Below are 22,100 nucleotides of genomic sequence, written 5' to 3' on the forward strand. Positions count from 1 at the left end.
TTTAAGATAATAACAGAATATATTCTTATAACAGATCATATTCTCATATGTATTAACAATCACTTGGCAAAGAAAAATGGTAAAAACTTCTAGATTAGGAATAAAAAAAAGAAAAGAAAAATATTTGGCCATTTCAGACATGGTCTTTCCACCTCATGATCATGTTTTGGGGTCACTATATTCACCTCACAATGGTTTTACATCACTGTGTACAGCAACTAACTGCCTGGCTGCTATATCCTCCCATATGACTTTTTCTAGTGGGATGTAGCTTCTATTAGTTGGCACTGGTCATGCTGCATCTTTGTTTCCGCTGCCTATTAATCTTGGATCACCTCTTATATCTGAAAAATGGAAGACTTCTCCCTTCCACCGTAAAGGTACACTTGGCTTATATTTCTGCCTTCCGTGATTTTGTGCATTGCAGTGCCATTTTTTCTTACTATTTTTCTAGGTAGTTACTTAATGATCTGTGTAATCTCTACCTGTTCAAGAATGTATTTTGTTTCACAGTGGAGTTTTTCTTTGGTGTTATCTAGATTAATGCTACCACACTTTGAACCTCTGGGCACTGGTCCAATCCTGTTACTCTCACAAAGATTTCTTTAGCCATTACATTGGTAAGGAGGGTTGGAAAACTAGCTGCACTCAGTTGTGATTCCTCCCCTTTTTCCTGAGAGGGTGCTACTGAGGCCCAGCCACCAATTTTCGCTAAGGTGGTCTCTAAAGCTACCTGGCCAATGTGATTACATTACCTGAGTTTTTTTAATGAACCAATCTTCCCCAAGTGAAAAAGCAGTCCACACTTTGTATGTAGAAGTCTTTATTGTATTATTTGCAAAACGTACAATGTTTTCATAAGGAATTGGCTTTATTTGCTTGTCACTCAGGCCCTCACTAGGGCTCTGCTGCCTTTTCTCAGACTGCCTTGTGTTGGATTGTTCAGACCTTTAAATCTCTGTTACTAGCATGTTGGTGTTGCCAGTTGGCTTTACATGGTGGAACCCATTCCACCAAGGCTCAGGCTTCTTCAGTCACCTTCTTTTGTGGTTTTTCCTTCTTGAACATCTGCAGGGTGGCAACATAGTTGTCCAGTTATATCATTACATAGGTGTAAAACCGGGAATCAGCTGTGAGAAAAGCTGTCTTACTTTCACTGACTAAACATCTCATCCCAACTTCATTGATGAGAAGCTGGCTAGATTCCCAATGTGAGACTGCATGGAAGACCCAAAAACAAAAACAGGGTTACTCTTACATTTATCTGTTACTCGTTGAATTGTCTTCTGTGAGGGCATGTATTCTGTCCCTTCTGCCTCACTGTGAGCTCCCCATATGTTATCAGAGTTCCAGCAGCTCAAGAGGGGGAAATGGTATGTCTCCCTCATGGCACACAACAATCTGGGTAGGGTAACATCACTGAGGGTAACCAGAAGCTAGACATTTCTTTCCAAGGTTGGCTTGTGAATGCACAGGCCCAACGTAAAACTGCACAGAAGACAACTTGGTAAATAGCAGTTACGGGGAAGTGCAATCCTGTTAAAATCTTGCAATGCTGACAACTTTAAGCCTTGGAATAATTTAAGCCTGATATGCTTAATGTATAAATTCACCCTAGAAAAATCTTTGGAGGTCAGAGCTGGATGGGTCAGGTGGGTATAGTATCACCACTTTTTGGGAAAACCAGCTATAGCAGGTTTTTAAAAAGAGAAGTGTTACTCATTTAAAAACAAAACCTCATTTTTGGAAGCTGCTGTGTGACAAATTTAAAAGCCTGATTTTTTTCTAAAGATTCTTAGGTGGGGCAGCCCACCCTCTGGCCCTACCCTGGCTATAGCCCAGTGGCTACAGGTTATCACTAGTATGTAGGAGTGAAATATTACTTGGATGAATAAACTGAACCTCATCTATAATGCATGCAGGTATGTCTGGTGATTAAAGATGAGAGAAAGAAGAGACAATACTTATAAAATTATCACTCATATTCACATGCAATCTCATTATTTATAGCAAGGAAAATGAGTAAAACGAATGTAATATATAGCCTAGGGAACATGCAGCCCAATTCTATGTATGCTTGTTTAGAGCTAACTTGATGGGATTAGATGTAATTCCTATGGGGTTTATTCCCAAGAAACATACTACAATCTTAGAATACTCCATGGTTGTCTGATGAATAAATTGTTTACATCCCTTTAACATCTTCTGCTTTAATATGCAGCAATAATCTGCTGTGATGCTGCAATGAACTATTTTTTCTGAGATCCATGGCAGGGGCTTTCAACTTAAGGCATGATTAACTAGTCAAGTACTTAACAGCAGATATTATTATTATGCTATTAGCTAGAAGTAAATTCTTACCTCCATAATAAAGGGGTCAGGAATCACAGCCCTTGTCCCATTGAAGGTAATGAGAATTAGGCATGAAATAAATGGGACTGGAAATGGTTTAACTTGAATGTGTGTGTGTATGTGTGTGTGTGTGTGTGTGTGTGTGTGTAATTGTAAGCATCAGGCTTCTGTAGCTAGTCCTGGATCTTCACATTGTGTCCTCTGACCAACCTGTGAGTTCTCCAGGAATATTTGTTCCTGGGCTGCCAAGCAAAACAGGCCATCATTGGTGTTTTAAATACAGTTTCATTCAGTAGGCTGTGTCATCCATATATATCATGAGACTTCAGCACAAAAGGATCTAATCACACTAGTAAAACTGCCACTAATTCTGTAGAACAAAAGGTTTTTTTTTAATCACACATCCTTTGTTCTACCAACTGTCAAAAGATCAGAAACAGCTGGCATGCCATGACACCATGTACTGCTCCTCCTCTGCAATAGCTGTCCTGTTCTTCAGAATGTCAGATGTCTTGAAGTTTCTAGTCTAGTGGGAACAGAAGAAATCAAAGTAACACGCACTCTTTGTACCCAGTGTACGATTTCTGTTTATGTCATTGTCCCCATGCAGAGGTTGTCATGTAATTAATCATGCATATACCTTTAATTTATATTAATCTATTGAAAGTTGATTTATTAGAAATTCAGAAGTGTAATGCATCTGAGAACAAGATTTTGTGAGTGCTCACAAGTACCTAAGGAGAGCTGTGCTGAATCAGATCAGTGGTCCATCTGGTCCAGGATCCTGACTCACACAGTGGCCAACCAGACAATAGCTAACATCCAATTGAAATACAGTGTGGACGGGGGGGGGGGGGGGGTCATATTGAAGTTTGTCTCCACCTTTAAAAATCAAGGTGGATGTGTTTGCTAGGGAGGAGACGTTTATAGCTTAGAAGAACACAATAAAAGAATAGAACATGGTACTTTTTTTCTCTGACCAGAGCTTAATGCAGACAATAGAGATCATTTTTGACCAGGAAACTGGGACTCCCTTTTACAACCACCACAGCTCTTATTCATATTACCCTTCCCCCATGGTTGCTTTTGGGGGCCAAATAATACATAATGACTCTAACGCCAGTCACATATCTCTAGTGCAGGGGTAGTCAACAGCGGCCCTCCAGATGTCCGTGGACTACAATTCCCTACAATATGAGAAAGATTGACATATGCTCTCTAGTTTCTTCTCTCAACCTGACCTTTGGGAGGATGGGTAGCAACCATGCCTTGAACCTCCTTGCAGAAAGAGTGACCTTCTGTTTCTGCATAACCTTCCTCACAGGGTTGTTGTGAGGATACAGTGGACGAGTGAAGGAATATATATCCATCTGTGAGCTTTTTTTTGGAGAAAAAAATGGGAACTGGGAAAGATAGAAACCTCTAGATATGAGCAATGAGTATCGAACTGCCTACAATTTGGTCATCTGTTTTTATCTAGACCTCATTCAACATTCTTGAACACATGGAACTGCTTTATACTGTATCAGACCATTGGTCCATCAAGGTTATTATTGCCTACTCAGACTGGCAGTGTTTCTCCAGGCTCTGAAGCAGAGGTCTTTCATACCACTTCCTACCCAATCCTTTTTTTTTAAGCTGGAGATCCTGGTGGTCTACATGCTAGGCAGATGCTCTACCACTTAGTAGCAGCTGTTCCTGCCTGCTTCCTGAAATACAGTTCCTCCCATGTTGCCTTGTCAATCTGTGTCCTAGCATCCAGACTAGGCCCCCAGTTCCACAGAAGTAAAATCTGTATTCCCTGGATAAGTACCTAAATGACTAAGTCAAAATTTTCCCTATGATTATTCATCATTCTTTGATGATCAGTTATCCAGAAAAAAAGAAAGCTATTGTAGTGGCACACTATTATGCTCGGATTCTTGCATTAGTTAAATCAAAGATAGTTAAATCATTAGGCCGGTGATTTGTCACTTTCTTTTTTCATATCTGACAAAGAAAATCTCTTGAAAATCTTAAGGTGTGAGCTTTTGTGTGAATGCATACTTCCTCAGACATGCAGGTATGTTTGTCAGTCAGTAGGTTTTCAGTATAAGGTGGTCTCTAGGCATTCATTGTTTGTTTTTACATGCCTCTAGTTACCTAAACATACCAAACAGTCAATTATACACAGCCAGGCTGTACATTACAACTGCATTTGTTCCAATCCCACAGACAGGGATTCTCACCTGAAGGATATACAACAAACCTTCTTGGAACTAAAGTACCCACCCAATGAGGTCAAGAAACAAGATTGACAAAGCCAGAAGGATACCTAGAGAAAGCCTGTTGGAAGACAGGTCCCAAAGAGACAACAACAGAATACCACTAGTGGTTACATATAGCTCTCAACTCAAAACAGTTCAGTGCATCATCAGTGACTTACAGCCTCTACTGGAAAATGATAGTTCTCTTTCCCAAGTTCTGAGGGGCAAACCTTTTCTTGCACACAGACAACCTCCCAAACTCAAACAACTCCTTACCCAAAACAATGCAACATCTAATTTGAACATGGACACTGGTACCAGAACTTGCAACAAACCCAGATGCCAACTTTGCTGCCACATACACTCCAATAACACAGTCACTGGACCTAACAATATCATCTACAACAGTGGTCCCCAACCTTTTTATCACTGGGGACCGGTCAACGCTTGACAATTTTACTGAGGTCGGGGGCGGGTGTAGTCTTTTGCCGAGGGATGTCACCGCCACCTGAGCCCTTCTCTTGTTTTCCGGCGGCACCCCTGACTTCCCACCACCTGCTGGGGGGTGCTGCGAGCAGCAGCTGTGCAGTGCCATGCCAAGGGGGGGGGGCCAGCCATGGCAGCTGCTGGATAGTACCAAAGGTGATCCGGCAGCAGAGTGGCAGGGCAGCCCCTGAGGCAGCAGTCAGGAAGGAGGATGAGGAGGAGCCATGGCCCGGTACTGACTAATCCACAGACCGTTACCGGTCTCCAGACTGGGGGTTGGGGACCACTGCATATTTTTGACATCATGATGCCGTTTACTAATTTGCTTCTGATTTACTTTCTCCTTATGATCCCTGTTCCACTCTCTGAGGGAGTGTACATGCACACGAAAGCTCACACCTTGGGTTCCATTTTATTGTGCTACTTCAGGCCATCATAGCTACCCACTTGAATCTATCTTCAAAATCTTGTTGGTCTCTAGGATGTTAGTGGACATGAATCTAATTGTTTTACTGTAAACCACATGGCTACCCTCTGAAACTATCTTCATTTTTCAAATCACTCATTTCAGAATGAAATAATTACCTTTTGTTTAGTGAGCAGTTTCAGGAGAGCAGATTGTGCAAACAAAGCTAAAATAATATCTTTCAAATTTCCCCCAAAAAACAGAGACCAATTATTTTAATGAACAAAAATTTAAAAAATAGGATTGTTTTCACAGTTCTGAACACCAGATATTAATAGTTGATAAACCAAAATACAGATGCCATTATGTAGCAATCTACTGACCTTAACAATATGTACCATCATTTATACTCGTTTTAATTCTACTTTGACAAGTAATATTTTATGCATTACATAGACATAGTAAATCCCAGTGTTTAGCAACAAATATGACGCTGCTACCGTAAGCCTGCTTTTCTATAAACTGTAGAGAACATACAGAATTACAAAGGTATTGTAATTTATCAAAATATACAAAGCCCTCAAACATAACACAAGATATTTCTCATATTAATTACACAATTATAGAAAATATCTGTAAAATTATAGCTATGTATAAATATTACACATTATTTGCTTTGGTCTAGAATCATTTAACATACATGTCATTTTTGACCATGTCATTTGAGATTTCACTAAAACTAAGACTATGTATATATTTAACTGCAAGGGTCCAAAGCAGCTATGGATGAAACAAAAATGTTCACATGGGAGAGAAAAGTTCTTTCAATACTGATATCAGTGGTGGGCTATTCAATTTGCACTATTTTCTTTCAAAACAATTGCCAGGTAAAAGTTGTGTTTTAAGGGTTGGATGCAAAGATGCCCTTCCATTCATAGACTAATCTGAGAGAAAGGAAGCAGTGTGTGAAGAGAAGGGCTGGTCTGGATCTAGTCTTGTATTTATTAGGATCCTAGGATCTGTGAGCAGAATGAAATCTTTGCCAATACTTTCTTTAGCAGCCCGGTAATGGAATGAGGCTCCTCCCTCCAACCCATGCTATGTTCCTACAAGTGTAGGGAGAGTTCTGCCAATTCCATTTTAATTCCAGTCTTGATGCTGCAAGCTATTCTGATGGGAAGGGAGAAGTGGCAAAGATGCCTTCCATAAATACAATTCCATTCACTGCTTATAGGATGCAAGCCATTTATTTTAAATGATGAAGTATACTTATGAAAATGTGTCAGGTGCAGTATTATGAATATTAGTTAGAGCATTTCCAAGTTATAAATTGGGGGCTACAGACCTTCCAACACTTTCATACGTAAATATCTCCCTTTTCGTAGCCTTACAAAACAGTCTCATGATTGCATCAACAAAATCCCCCCCCCAATACAAAACAATGATAAACTTTTCTGTTATAGAATGCATTTCTTAACATATTGGTTCTCCCCCCCCTTTGGGGGGGCAATTTCTATACAAACTTTATTTGTAGCCATAGACATCTTGGTGAATATGCAGCCATAAATAACAAACATTCACAAAACAGGCTATTTGTTTTAAACAGCTGACCCTCCTTCTCCTCATTGAATATGTGATATAATCAACACAAATAAAGTATATGACTAGCAGCTGAAGTCCAGAGATGTTCTTCATTAGAAAATGTCAATTACTTGCTGAAAAAGCTTCCATAAACTGCTTCCTAATGTACATAATTAGTTCTGTGGTCACCTATCATCAGGAGAAGGAGGAGCTATGCAACCCAATGCTCCAAAACCAAGAGTGGGATACTGGACAAAAACAGCCATCACTACCATATATAGACATACAGATATATCTCTCATGGCAGGATATCCAGAGTTTCAGTCCCATAGGGACCTGTAATTATAAAGGCATCTAGAAACCAAGATTTCTATCTACTTTTTTGCATTAGTTCAGTGGAAGCTAGAAGTTTGGTCTGGGTCTTCCTGTTGAGATACAGGAAACAGCAGCTTTAGCTATAGCAGGGGAAATCTGCCTAATTCTGTCAATACTAGGCTGTAATTCTGTAAGGGCACCTAAATGAAGAAAATTTATAAAAATGTTCTAAACATCAAAATATTTTTGAATGTGCAATTTTAAAAATTTCCATAGATTCTATGAAGTCTTAAACCATCTGTTGGAAAAAAATTGGACTTTTTTTTACACTATATCAAACTTTTACCAAGGTAAACATTATATATAAATAAGAAGGTACCAAAAGAAATAAATAATTGAAATGAAAAAACAGCATTGAAAACTCTGATGTGACATTTGTCTTGGGGACAGAATACCAGTATCTCATATATTTCCTATTTAGGTAGGTTTGTCTCACAATACACCATCAACACTTTCAGGGCTCAAATTTAACTGAAATCAAATTGGCCTAAGAGGAAACGAAACTGTAGCCATGTAAAACCCAGTGACAATTGGACGAAAACACCAAGTCAATTCAGTACTTGAATTTAAGCCTCTTAGCATCAGATTAAATCTCAGGGGAAGATCCATCTCTCAGCCAATTTGAGCATAGCTACATATCTGAAAAGGTGTTGACACACACTTGTCTTACCCTTGACCTTTCACACATAGGAGCACATATGTTCCAGTATGCTAACCATGAATTTAAATTGGAGGTCCATGTACTCCATTTAAATTCAAAGTCCATATGTGCATGCCATTACTCCTTCTCCTTCCCTGGCCTTTAGCATGCAAATCACTCTTGCTCAAAATCTAAATAATGTGGATCAGGACCCTGGGAAAGAGAAGGATGATTATATGTTAATTACAGAGGCACACATGGGCTTTCCATGGACAGTAATGGCCTGTCTGCTGCGGTGCATGGCAAATGGCCAGAAGGGAGGAAAGGGTTCCATCTAATCCTGTATCTCATCCCAAATGCAGATTTGGGCAAATGAGAATCATACCTCCTTTCTTGATCAAACTACCTATTTAATAGCACTAACATATAATGAGCCCATAATACACTGTACTATGCTCTTAACAACATAAAGATTTATTATATTCATCAGTCCTCAAAAGGCTGTGTTTAGAATTGCTAGAGCTATTTTTTTCAGATGACAAAAATTAGAATCTTTACCAAATGCTGTATATACTGAACTATGGCTAAATTAAACTTGCAAACTGTAGCACTGAATTTAAGAAACAAATTAACATTAAATTCTGATTAGAAATAGTGAGTTCTTTTCTATTTCTCGTATAAATTGATCAACCTATAAGTTTTACCTTTGTTTTTTTCTGAATGGTCTTAACCTAGTTCAATGGTTAATTTTAGTCTCCAATGAACATATTTCATTAGGTAGATTACTGTTTTCCCCTGTCTAAATGTAGACATTCTTCTGTGGGATGAAGCACACCCTCTATTAGTCCTTCATATCAGAAATCTTACCATTCCAATTTTTGCTTCTTTATGGCACATTTTTCATACAATATATTAAATATATTTATATGCAAACCTCTATAGAACTTTCATGTATCTAGACCTTTTTTTGCATTATTTACTTGTATTTCTGGTTGTTCATCCTTTAATTTCTCTGATATATCCTTTCTTTCTCAAAGTCCAACATCTGATGTGGTGTTCTGAATGTTACTTGCTTCAGGCTTAGTTGGGTCAATGAAATGTTGAGTGATCAAACATTTTGCTGTTTGCTGTCCATCTGAGTCAATGAAATGTTGATTTACAAAAGATTTAGTGCTTTCATGAAGCAAATCATCTTTTTTATCCTCTTGCTTGGGATTTTTGAAGATATGCTTTTTCTGGTGCATTCCAAGAGCAGCTGCTGTCTTGCAAACTTTGGGGCACTGAAAACATGCATATCCTCTCCCACTTTTCTCACGTTTATGCCTTTGTTCATGATTCCTTTTGGTAGAAAGATATAAGAAACTCTGTGAACAGAATTGACAGTGGTGGCGCTTTTCTCCAGTATGAATTCGCTCATGTATTTTGAGAGTTTCATTCAGAGTGAATGCCTTGTGGCAATACTGACAGACGAAATCTTTGACACCCAAGTGGGTGCGTTCATGCTTCTCTAGGTTTCCAGATACAGAAAAGCTCTTCCCACAGGTTTTGCAAGGATAGAGTTTCTCTCTCACATGACTCCGCATATGCATCCTTAGAGCAGATGGACTCTGGTACTGTTTTTGGCATAAGTCACAATTATAAGATTCAGAAGGAATTGTGTCCCTGTGCAAATGCTCCGAGGCGTCTTCAGCAGAAGAGTGCTGTCTTTCACAGAGTTCACAGTGAAGACTTGGCATTTTATTATCATCATCCTGACTGAGGTTCTTTTCTCCAGGAATGTTCCTAAGTGCATAATTGATGACTCCTGCCTTTTCATTTCTTCTGTAGGAATTCTTGCTTCTGCACTTTTCCTTCCACTTTGCCTTTCTAATTTTTCTTAATTGTTTAGACTTCTTTTTGGGTTTGTAATTGTAATATGGTCTCCAGGGCTTATCATTCGAGTCATGGTCACTTACATCATCACACATTTCACTGAGCTCAATGTAATCTGACCTACAGACTCGAGACACACTTCTCTCTCTCTTTTCTCGTTCTGTAATCTGAACTGTATGCTCTTCTTTAGATTCATGTTTAGATCTTCTGCCTTTTTTGTAAAACAGTTTGGATCCCAAAATATGTCTTTTCACAATGGCTTCATTCCCAATTTTGACAGTTATTTGACAAAGAGGGGCAACGTTGCTATCAGCAGATGTTCCTGGTAAAGCAGGTTTCGCGATGTAGGTTTCAGTCTTACTCAAAGGTTCAAAAATATCTGTAGTTGTGTTAGCGGACTTCACTGCACTCGCCGTGCATGTTAACTGCTCTGACGTCTCTGCTCTGTCATACTGTGGCACTTTCTTCTTTTCCCTATTGCTTTTTGCTCTTTTGTTGTCCTCTGACCCTTGTACATGGTCATTACCTGCTGCCTGGCTGGGTGTAGTATCTGAAGTTCCCCCTATATTACTGTTTCCTATTGCATTGATAGCGTTGCTGTGCATTATTACGGATGACACTCTACTACTGTGCATTATCACAGAGGACACTGAATTACTGTAATTAATAACAGAGGCTGAATTTTCACTGCCATTGCTACTACTAAATGCTATAATAGAAGACTTGTATTCCTGAGGACCAGAGCCGAGTTCAGTAGAGGCCACTGGCTGTTCAGGGCAGTATGTATCATTTTTAAGTTCTGATTGTGATGCACTAGCTTCCTGGGAAGAAATGTGTGAAGGGTTCACAGCTGCTGCTACTGCTGCGGCTGCATCATTACATGGAGCTGCATCCAAGGAAACAGATGTGTTTGGTAGAATATTGTTTGAAAAATTCAGTGATGGTAATTCAGAACTGATAGTATTCTGAATTATGCAAGTACTAGAAGTAGCTTCGTCAACTTGGATACTTTCATACGATGAATTTTCATAGCTTTTATATGTCGGTCTTCTGCATTTCATAGGCAAAAGTCTATAAAGTTTGTAAGGATACACACTTGGTTTCAAGCCTCCATTTGCAGTTTTCTTGTTTACTCCCAATCGATGGTCAATTGCATGGAAAGATTTTTGGTGGTTTTTGAGTATATAATATGTCATAAAGGTCTCAAGGCAGAAGATACACTGATACCGTCTTTCTCCCGTGTGCCAGATTTCATGCCTGGTACGATATTCTGCTAACGCAAATACCTTGTTACAGTAATGGCATGGATACGTTCTTCTCCATGAATGAACATTTGAATGCCTTCGGAGGCTGGACAAGGTAACATAGGTACGTTTGCAAACACTGCAGGTATAAAGTATCTGTCCATCAACCATGTTAACAAAGTGGTCTGTTTCTGGCAATGTGCAATTTGGGACAGGATGATCAGTGAGATTATTTTCAGCCACTGCAGGCTCTGAACTTATATACGAGGCCCCAGTCTTTGCACTAGTAGCAGCAAAATTGTCCAAATAATGTTGATCATTTTCACTTTGAACACATACATTGCTCAATCCGCTGCACACTTGTTCATGTGCTTCTAGTCCAGTATTACTTTCAAACTGCTTACTACAGTATTTGCAGACTAAAGGTTCTTGAGGCTGCGTGTGAAGCTGTAGATGAGTGCTGAACTGGGTTCCATCATTAAATGATTCTGTGCAACAGTTACCATTATAAATGCATGGAATAGCAGTGACTGTTGACTCTGAAACAGGATTAGATTTATTTTCATCATCTTTGGGAGGGAGAGAATTGCCAGTATTTGTAGGGTTTTTTTGAAAAGAAATTGTCTGATCTGTAACTGCTTTATGAGGACCGTCTGCATTGGTTCCCTTGTGGGTTGGTACCTTTACTGGAGGCACATCAGTGTCCTGGGAATTAAAAGCAGTCTTTGGTGTACTAAACACTTGAGCGGCTGATTCAGTCAGAGGTGCTGGCTGGACCGCTTCAGAACTATTCTCAGTTAGTTTACAAAGAGGGCTGTTCTCACGGTGATAAAAGGAATTTCGTTGAAAAGCATCACAACTTGCAGTAACGGCGTAGGAATGTTCTGCTAAGGTAATAGCTGGTTCTATGTCTTTGCAAGCTCCATTCCTCTCCAGACTAACTTGGGATGCTTTAGTTGTCTCAGGAATTTTTTTAAAACTTGCTCTCAGGTCAAGAGGAGAAAACAAATTATTACTACTCTCAGATTCAAAAATTGAATATGCATTTGTGATTCTTGGTCCATTTGCGATAGCAGATTCTTCCTGTCTTTTCTCTTCTTTCACTTCACCTTTTTCTGCATTGCAAAATGAATATAGATAAGGAGAATGTGGCACATTCTTTTCTGTAAGGTCCTCCAGAAATGATATTCCTAGTTTTTTCCCTGCAGCTGCAAGGTCTAAAACAGCCTCTTGCCTTTTAATGACCACTGTGGAACTGTAGATATAATTAAGGATTTCTGTGAATACTTCAGCCTTTAGGTCATCTAGTTCTAATACATGTCCAGAAATACAGATAGTGCGGCTCCAAAATATGTTTTTGAAATAAAGGCTTGAAGCAGCCAGGACATTGCTATGGGCTTTGAATTTGGTGTCTTCTACAATTATAGTGACATCACACAAAACACCTCGAATGCGCTGTTCATTTAAGATGGAGAGGACAGTATCACTGTGGAAGTCATCTTTGAGATCCTTTAAGTGAGACATGATGGTCATCTGTACAAAAAAAACAACAACAGACAAGAGAGATAAGACAATTAACAGGAGCAAAATAGGATTGTTCTGTTCTGTCCAGTGACACCTCAAAACCTCTGTTTAGAAATGTTGACCTTACCATAGATTGGCATTATCACAAGCTAGAGCACAAATAGAATATATATTTAATACCAACATATCAGAAGCTATTCCTGCCCCATTGGAGTGATGCTTTAGTTCAGCCTTTGCTAAAACCACAGATATAAACGAATTGTGGATGACAGATTACATTGTTAATTAAAAAAAATTGAATATGTTAGTGTTCTTTCTTATTGCTGGTCAATGCCCATAATTAAAGATTTGATTTGATTTGAATATGTTAATGTGCTGTAGGATAGAATAATGGGTGACAGGAAGATTGTTTGGATTTCCATCTCAGCCATGTATTCACTAAGTAGTCTCTAACAAGCATGAACTCTACCCCATTTGCAATTTGAGGATAACATCACTCATTTACCTTTCAGAAGTGATATATGATGCCTGGAAAGTTTGAAAACAATACTTAAATGCTAAAATGTTATTAATTTCTTAGCTTTGTAAGCAATGACTGCAGAATAAAGGCTTCATTCAGGAAGCAGTTCCTTCCTACAATAGGAATTATGTTTATTTAGGCAACAAGCAGGCAGCCTCATAAAGGACAACTCAGCCATTACTAGAAAATAAAAATAAAATGAAAGAACAGTATATGCTAGAGTGTGCCTCCCAAAATTGCCCAGTTAGCCAATCCTTTCTTAATACTTTATTACATCTACAAGGGGCACAAAAGTCAGAAACAAACAAACAAAAACCCATAACTGCTACAGAGTTCATTCATTTGGCTGAATTGCCATCAGGATCAATACTTGGCCCTGGGCTCAAATTCAGGTCATTCCAGGTCTGAGGTCAATTTTTTCTTGTGTGTCCATAACATTACCTTTTTGAAAAAATATTGTCCTTGACACATTTCTTTCCCCATCTTTCTAACAACACCCGTGAGCAACTCATCAGTGACCTTTACCCTGCTTCCTATAAATTTCTTTTCCTTATTCTAGTCTGTGTCACCCTCTGACAAGTATATTTGCTCTATGATTACATCTTGGCCATGTTCCTGTCTGCCTGCTTCCTTGTTTAAATGTCTTGTCCTCCACTCAGTAAGGACAAGGTTCCCTTTGATGAGCTGCTAAAGAGTTGTCTGCTTGCCTAGCCATGGCTTGCTTTGATCATGCTTCCTGATTAACAGTTTAGATTATGATACACCCTGGACTTAATATGGTTGCCAACCAAGTGGAGCCTTGAGTTCTCCCAGAATGCCAATTGTTCTCCCAGCTACAGCGATCAGTTACCCTGGAAAAAAATAGCAGCTTTAGAGGGTGGACTCTATGGCAGCATTCTGAGTCCCCTTCCTTCCCTAAACTCTACCATCCCCATGCTGTGCCACCAAATCTCCAGGAATTTCCCAGCCAAGAGTTGGTTATCCTGGTTATTGTACAGGAATCCTGATCCTGCAGGTGAGAGTTATGCTAAATCTAACTTTTTATAGTTTTCCAAGAAACATTTCTGCACAACACAAAGCACAAGGAATATTCCAGTGCTGCAGCAACTGTTCCCCAACAATGGGTTACTATAGGTGGGTCTGCCAACTCCAGAGTGGAAAATTCCTGAAGATTTGGCACTGACACCTCCAGAGGATGGAGTTTGAAGAGAGACCTCAGCGGGATATAATTGTTGTCAACCTGTAGGTAGCAGCTGGAGATCTCACACTATTACAAATGATCCCCAGGCAACAGAGACTAAGTCACCAGGGGAAATGGCTACTCTAGAAGATGGACTTTGTGGCAGTATACCACATTGAAGTTCCTCCCCTCCCCAAACCCCCTCCTCAGGCTCCCCCCCAAAAAAAAAAATCTCCAGGGATTTCCCAACTCAGCCCTGGGTATAATACCATAGAGCCCACCAAAGTGGCTATTTTCTCAAAGGGTCTCTATAATTCAGGGAGATCTCCAGCCCCTACCTGGAGGTCAGCAAGCTTAGCTGTAGGTCCAACCCTAGCTGCTTCAGAAGTGAGAGCCAGAGCTGCAGAAGCAGCTAGGCTTAGTAGACCATTTTAGGCATCTCCTGCCATCACAGGCCTATGGTCCATCTAGGACTCTGTTTAAGATCACACTGTGTATATACCATTCTCTAGGGCTGAACTTATTTATGCAGCCCACCTTTCAGCTCTGTACAGTAAGCAACTCACAAGAGATACGGGTAGCTTCAATAACAAGTTGCTTCTAGTTGTTCTTTTCAACTGGGTGAGAACGCCATCTAACTGTATTTTTATTGGATGCTTTATGATGTCTGATTTGTAGATTTTAAAAATTATGTCCAAGTTGTAACCTGCTGTTATACATTTGCAGAGTTTGAATAGTTTTTTAACTCTCTAGTTTAGGAAAGGATTGCTTTGTAAATATATATTTAATGCAGCATATGAAGAAACAAGACAGAACATTCTGACAGTGAATGAGAAAACCAGCAACTACAAACAAAAAGGAAATCAATGAATTAGCAGCTCCCTCTAATGGAAGGTGTGCACAGCAATCGCTACATCTTTGCATTTTATACTGGCTGAATCCAGAAAACATGAACGGTTCATTTTGTACTGGTTTGCAGACGTCAAACAAACTGGTTTGGTTTATGATGCAGTAGAACATACAACTCACAATGTGCTAAACATACCAAACTCACAGGATATCTCTGGCTGACTCTCCTCTACTTCCCCTCCATGTTTGGTGAGGATTGGGCTCATGAACTCTGAGTTATGGTCTCCCAAAGAAGCTACCCCCAAGAAAGTGCTTTCTGGTGAACTGACTGTCATTGACAGACATTAATTTTGACAGCAAAGGTTCAAGAGGGCACAGAAAAGATCCTGTGCAAGCTAGAGACACCAAATTCACAGAGGCTGACCCTCCTCTACCTGCCCTCCATATTCCACTCCCCCTGTTGTTTTTAAGTTTTGTAAGTATTAGGAGTGGGAGATTTGGCTCGGATAAACCCAAAAATATGCAAACCAGTGCTTTTTGGACTTATCCGAGCCAAATGGTTTAGGACCATCATATCTGCAGGAGTGCCTGTCCCAGTATGTCCCTCATAGGATGTTGTGCTAAAATGAGAAAAATCTGCTAAAGGGTCCACAGCCCTACAGAGATCAATCTAGCCTCAACCAGAGTCGGGGCCTTCTCGGCCCTGGCCTGGTGGAAAGCTCTTCCACATCTTTGCAGGAGCTTCAACAGTTCTGCAGGGCTTGCAAGTCAGAGCTATTCTGCCGGGTCTACAGCTGAGGCCAGAAGTAACATCTAATTCTGCTGACTTCCCTACCTGCCCCCACCAACCTGAAATGCTATACTTTAGACTAAATGTCCACCCTCCCTACCCCATAGAGATAACACTACAGTCAATGTTAATATCTGTTGTTAATTTATTATTTTGAAGATTTTAAAATAAATGTTTTAATATTTAATGTGAATTAATTTTAATTTTATACAGAGATTGTATAGACTCACAAAATGTAATCTGCCCTGAGTTCCCAAAGATAGGGCAGACTATAAATCAGACATCCCATAAGTGTAAAGCAGCTGAATAAGAGAAACCTGATTCTGTTGATTTGTGATTCTACTGATGATGAAAGGCCCCATCAAACAGCTGATCCTGAGGCTCAGCTGCTTGGTGGAGTCTCTAAATGATCCACACACCACTTTGAAGCCCTAAATCAGCCAAGCTTGAATCCATATGCTAAATCAGTGATTCGGTTGATTCAAGTTATACTGAAACAGGAAAACTTAAATCTGAGAAGTACAATTTTCCCCCTAAATGCACATCCCTAGTAAACATTCAGATTGAACAGAGACTGTCTGTCTGAAAATGTATTGATTCATGAACTGCCATGAACTGTTAGAAACACTTGAAAAGTTTGTAGAAAGTTTGTGTTGGCTGACCTGCCACAAACTTCACTACAAACGGGCCAAAATTTGTCATAAACGTTAGTTCATGAGCTAGTTCACTCAAATGATTAAAGTCCTTTACCTAAAGTGTAATTAACAGACGGAATTCACAAAGTGGGAATGGGCTACAAGCATACACAGAGTGGACTGCCGGGGGCTGCCTTGGCTGGCAGCCTGACGCGTCGGAGGCGCTTTGCGCCTCCCGACACGTCAGGACGCCAGCAAGGAAGCAACTACGAGCCGCACTCTGCATGGCTTGCAGTTGCTTCCTTGTTGGAAGGGCGGGAATCGGCCGGGCATCGCGCCTGCTGATTGGCCCAGCCAATGGTCTGTCCAGAGGAAGGGGCCAATCAGGCCCCTTCCTCATCACGGACAAAGCCTGCCCTAACTCCTCCCCCAAAGCGCTTAGCACTTTATTTAGTCCATGGCGCCCGCGCCACGGGCGTGTTAAGGATTAGCATGATGTTACGTTAAATGTTTTTCAAACTAAAATCATTGCAAAAATTCCCAATATTGTTTGTGAGACTTTATGTACAACTTGGCAGTAACTCGCCCCCCCCCCCGGTATATATTTTGGGAACATTAGTGAAGTACAATCTATAAACGTCTTTAAAAATTAATTACTATGACTCAGCTGTTGAAAATGTCCAAACCTTACAGCATTACAACCATCTTATTACAGTGTTATGGTTCCCACAATATGTGTTAACTTTTAATTTGTATTACTTTTTCCTAGGCGATAGATTCAGGAGCACACTGGTGTCATATATACACATATAAAATTACTACAGATTCTGCCAGAGGTGGTTTCTGGATCAGCATAGCAACCTTCAGAAAGCAAGTTTAAAATTTGGGCCCATATTTCACCTGAATTTGCACAAAAAGAGAAATAGAAAATGTTAGTTCACAAGAAGGATACTGACCTGAAATTTGGACTATTTAACAAAGCTCTCTCTTTTGGGCCCCATATGTAGAAACCTATATCATTTTGGAGCCTGTTGTAGTAGAAACATCTCCAGTGTAAAGCGGACTGCAATGTAAAGCCACAGTCCCATAGATAAGGCTGTATTAGGGACTGTTCTTCTCAGAGGCAAGGCCTGCAATTACATCAGACTCATGTGATGTGGAATTAGAAATACAACCATCTGACGTCCAAAGGAGGTTTCACAACTATGGCTATTGATATCTGTTCTTGAGTCCAGAAGTACATGCTGTCGTCTTTGCCTCTTGATGTCCAGCCTTACAAATATTTACTAAATTAATTCTCAGCCACCCACTGCTGGCTGGGCAACAAAGTGGCCATTGTTTGCAGCAGACTGATGGCTGCTCTTATATATACCAAGGGTTATTATTTCTGCATTCCAACGAATAGATCACTCATAATAAGTAAGGAAACAGGGAAGCTTACAAATTCTTTTTTAGTTCACTATTGCTACATACTTAGAGATAGATGATGTGTTAGGTAGGTATATGAATCCACTTGATTTGCTCAGAAAATCACTTTGTAACATTGCTTGCCTGGGAGTAATTGGAATTATCAGACTTTGCTCTCACATTGTGTTCTGTACCATCTGCTATTCCCCTTCCCCTGGCAAATAACGTAAGCAATCCTCTACCAATAAAGAACTGTTTTTCAAAGTAGAAATATCTGTTTATTATACCATCTCTATTTAGATAGATCTATACATAGACACCTTTTTTCTACTTCTTTAAATGCCATGTAGTCACTGAGAGCTGATTAGCAAAAAAGTGATTTATTGCACATTGGGATTTTCACTGCGCACCTGTGCCAGCATTTCATGGCCATTTTGTAAGAAGATGCAAAGTCAACAAAGGTGCACCAAAAAGCAGTAAGCGATACTGAACAGGAAGTATCCCTCCCCAAAACTCAGGTGTCTACAGTTATGGTTAGTTTACTAGGGTTTTCTTAATTCAGGAAATGAACAGGTACAACTCAAGAAAAAAATAAAGTAAAAAGAAAATAACAGAGGATGCTAAAATGTCAAGTTATTTAATGGTTTTCTATTGCTAAGAATATGCTCTCTGTTATTCGATCTACTTGTAGTAAAATTTGGTTAATATCTATTACTTGTAGGAATTGCCAATGGCAATGGGCTTCCCATAAATCTCCTTCACCAGACTAGGAAGAAGTCCAAGACAATCAGTGGAGCAGAAAATTTTCAGCAGATGGGGACTACAGCAAAGAAATTAAAAGACGCTTGTTCCTGGGGAGGAAAGCTATGGCAAATCTAGATGGCATCCTAAAAAGCAGAGACATCACCCTGCCAACTAAAGTGTATCTAGTCAAGGCCATGGTCTTCCCAGTTGCAATGCATGACTGTGAAAGTTGGACCATAAGGAAGGCCGAGCGTCAAAGAATTGAGGCTTTTGAACTCTGGTGCTGGAGAAGACTCTTGCGAGTCCCTTGGACTGCAAGGCGAACAAACTGGTCAGTCCTAGAGATCAGCCCTGACTGCTCCTTAGAAGGCCAGATCCTGAAGATTAAACTCAAATACTTTGGCCACCTCATGAGAAGGAAGGATTCCCTAGAGAAGGGCCTAATGGTGGAAGTGACTGAGGGCAAAAGAAGAAGGGGACGACAGAGAATGAGGTGGCTGGATGGAGTCACTGAAGCAGTTGGTGCAAACTTAAATGGACTTCGAGGAATGGTAGAGGACAGGAAGGCCTGGAGGATCATTGTCCATGGGGTCAAGATGGGTCGGACACGACTTCGCACCTAACAACAACAAAAAGAAAATTTATTCCACTCCTAAACTGGTGCATTAAGAAGAACTGTTTTTTTTTGTAGCCCTCTTTTTACTCCAAAGGATGCCTGAAAATCCTGCTTGCTGCTGGTTTATGGTATTCAACCTACATACAGGTCCCTGCCTTCATATTTCTCCACGCTGATTAAACCACATCTTAGACATTGCTTCATATTGACCGTTTATGCACTGGGAACTTCACTGCCCCAGCTTCCATGCAAGAACACAAATCAGGGGCGGATGAGGTGCACCGGGCCAAATGCTCCCCCATGTGGGTGCAGGAAGAGGTGGGGGAACCTGCCATGACTAAAACTCCACCCTGCAGCCCAGCATGAAACCTCCAGTGCGTAAACGCTCATTAGCACACCTAAATTCTCTCCTGATGGCCTTGTTGAGAGGAAGGTATAAAAATGTTCCCAATACTGAGTGCTCTTGCTCTTTCCAGACTAATAAATCTGCAACAGCAGTACATTTACTGCTCTACTGTCCCATTCATGCAGTTGCCTGGGTACACTATCTCATGCCATGGTTGAGCAGAAAATCGGGCTGCACTGATGAAGCTCAGGTGCGCCACCTTCTAGAAGACCCTGCGATTTCAACAGCTGTTGCTGGATTCCTATACAAAGCCCTTTGCTGTCACCAAATTGGAAAGCCCCTGTTTATCCATTTTATCTAATTTTAAATCCTCCTTATTAACATGCTATTTTATTCAGATTACTACTACTCCTTTTACAGATTACACCATTAATGGTTTACAATTGCCTACCTTTCCATCCTAAGTATAACATTTGTGCTGTAATCGGTTTAGAGTTGTAGTTCCATTGGCTAGGATTGTTAGGAGCTAATTAACAAACTACCCTTCTTTATAAGCAGGGTTGCTAACCCCCAGGTGATAGATGGGGATTCCTGGAATTACACCTGATCTCCATGCTACATAGATCAGGTCTTCTGGAGAAAATGGTAGCTTTAGAAGATGGGCACTATACGCTGCTGAGGCCCCTCCCCTCCTTAAATCCCACTTTCCCCAGGCTCCATTCCCAAAGTGTCCAAGTATTTCTCAACCCAGAACTGGCAACCCTATTTACCAAACAGATCATTTCCCAAAATCTCATCTTCCTGGGAAATTATTCTACTTGCAGCTATTGGACCTAACCAGGAAAACTGATATTAAGCTGCAAAATAGTAGTCCACTATGGACTGCTTCACAGTCTAATTGATCTATACAGCCTCAGCCGATCCTGTTACGTTGCAAAATACTGACCAACAGGAACTATAACTATGCATTTTATCAAGTCCACTAATCACTTGGGTTTTTTTTTTTCTATCCACAAGACTCAGACAGAATTTACAAAGATGTCAGTGGCCATAGTTCTTGTGACCCTGGCATAATGCATTTCTTTCTATTTTTAAGTGTATCCACACCCTTTCTCTCTTGTAGAGCTATATCCTCTAAGTTTGGAAGTTTCAACATCCAGGAGAATAATATTTGGTTGGAAAATTTTCATTAAACAGTGTTGGAACTCTGAAGTTCACCTTTGCTGTTATGGATGTTGTCTGTGAATTTGTGCCCTATTTTCTATAAGATGAATAATTTGAGGATAGGTTGACAGCATTCCTAAACTCAGAAGTAAGCTCCTTATTATTCAATGGGGCCTACTGCCAGGAAAGTATCCTTAGAATTGTCGCTGTGGCCCCTAGCAAGTCACACCTAGGAACATTATTTGATGTAGTGGGAAAGTTTATCCTTTTACAAAATGTTATCATTTGTTAAAAATTTTAAGCATATTTTGAGATCTATTACTGAGATCTAGGGCCATTTCCCACGGCGATCTTTGTTGCAAATTGTTTGCGGAATGAAAAATCGCCATTTAAAATAGTGGAATTCGTCGTTTTGCACACCTGGCTTTGTAGTGGAATCAGTTGCGTTTTTTAGCGTTTCCCACAGGCTTCCGGTCTCGGCAGAAATCGCTAGAAAGGAAGCGCTATTGCCAAGCTTGTCCCGCCCCTGGCCGTCAAGCAGCCAATGGGCAGCCGTTAGCATGCTCCCAAACAGCCCCTTTCCCTTTAAGAAAGCTTTTTTAAAAAAAAAAACAGACCCATAGCAACGAATCTACGTAGATTCCTTGCACTGGAGAGACCCATCCAGCTGCCTAATGTGATCTATCGTTTGATTGTATGATCGTTGGCACGCTGCCTCGAGTGATAAAAAAAAATTCCCCCCCCCCTTCTCACGGGCTCGATTTTCGGCTGAATTTATGTGTAAAAAATAAAGGGACTTTATTTCAGCAAACGGGCTTTTAAGTGGTTTGTGCTTAGTGACTAAAGGTGAAGGACTGAAGCCAGGGAAGCCTCTAAACAGAAAGAGGCTCGCCGGTGCGTTTATCCCCGCTCGCTCCGAGAAAAAAAAATGGCGATCGCTTCGCCGGAAGTTTGGAGGAGAGATCCAGGGGGAGGGACTTTGAAGAACCAGCTACAATGGTAACGCACAGGTCTTTAGCGCTACTGTTGCAGATTGGTTGCAGGAGTGTATCGCTATCCGGAGGGTGAATCCAGTTTTCTGGATTCCCCTGAAAGCGCCACAACGAAGCGCTTATTGCTGATC

The 22,100-nt window shown here is 40.4% G+C and overlaps 1 protein-coding gene across 7 annotated transcripts in view; it reads right to left on the minus strand.

Moving 5' to 3' along the window:
- Positions 1-843: 843 nt before the first annotated feature.
- Positions 844-22,100, minus strand: part of ZBTB38 (zinc finger and BTB domain containing 38) — a 39,385-nt gene continuing 18,128 nt past the window's right edge. For 6 of the 7 annotated variants that reach the window (XM_077348799.1, XM_077348798.1, XM_077348802.1 and 3 more), the window contains one exon: positions 844-12,735. In XM_077348799.1, coding sequence (XP_077204914.1) covers positions 9,118-12,735 — 3,618 coding nt within the window. In that variant the 3' untranslated portion in view covers positions 844-9,117. Of the gene's footprint in view, positions 12,736-17,656; positions 17,779-22,100 lie in introns of those variants that run through there. The other variant, XM_077348804.1, reaches the window with a different exon arrangement.

This window comes from Paroedura picta, chromosome 8 (genome assembly GCF_049243985.1).
Source record: "Paroedura picta isolate Pp20150507F chromosome 8, Ppicta_v3.0, whole genome shotgun sequence".
Lineage (NCBI taxonomy): Eukaryota > Metazoa > Chordata > Lepidosauria > Squamata > Gekkonidae > Paroedura > Paroedura picta.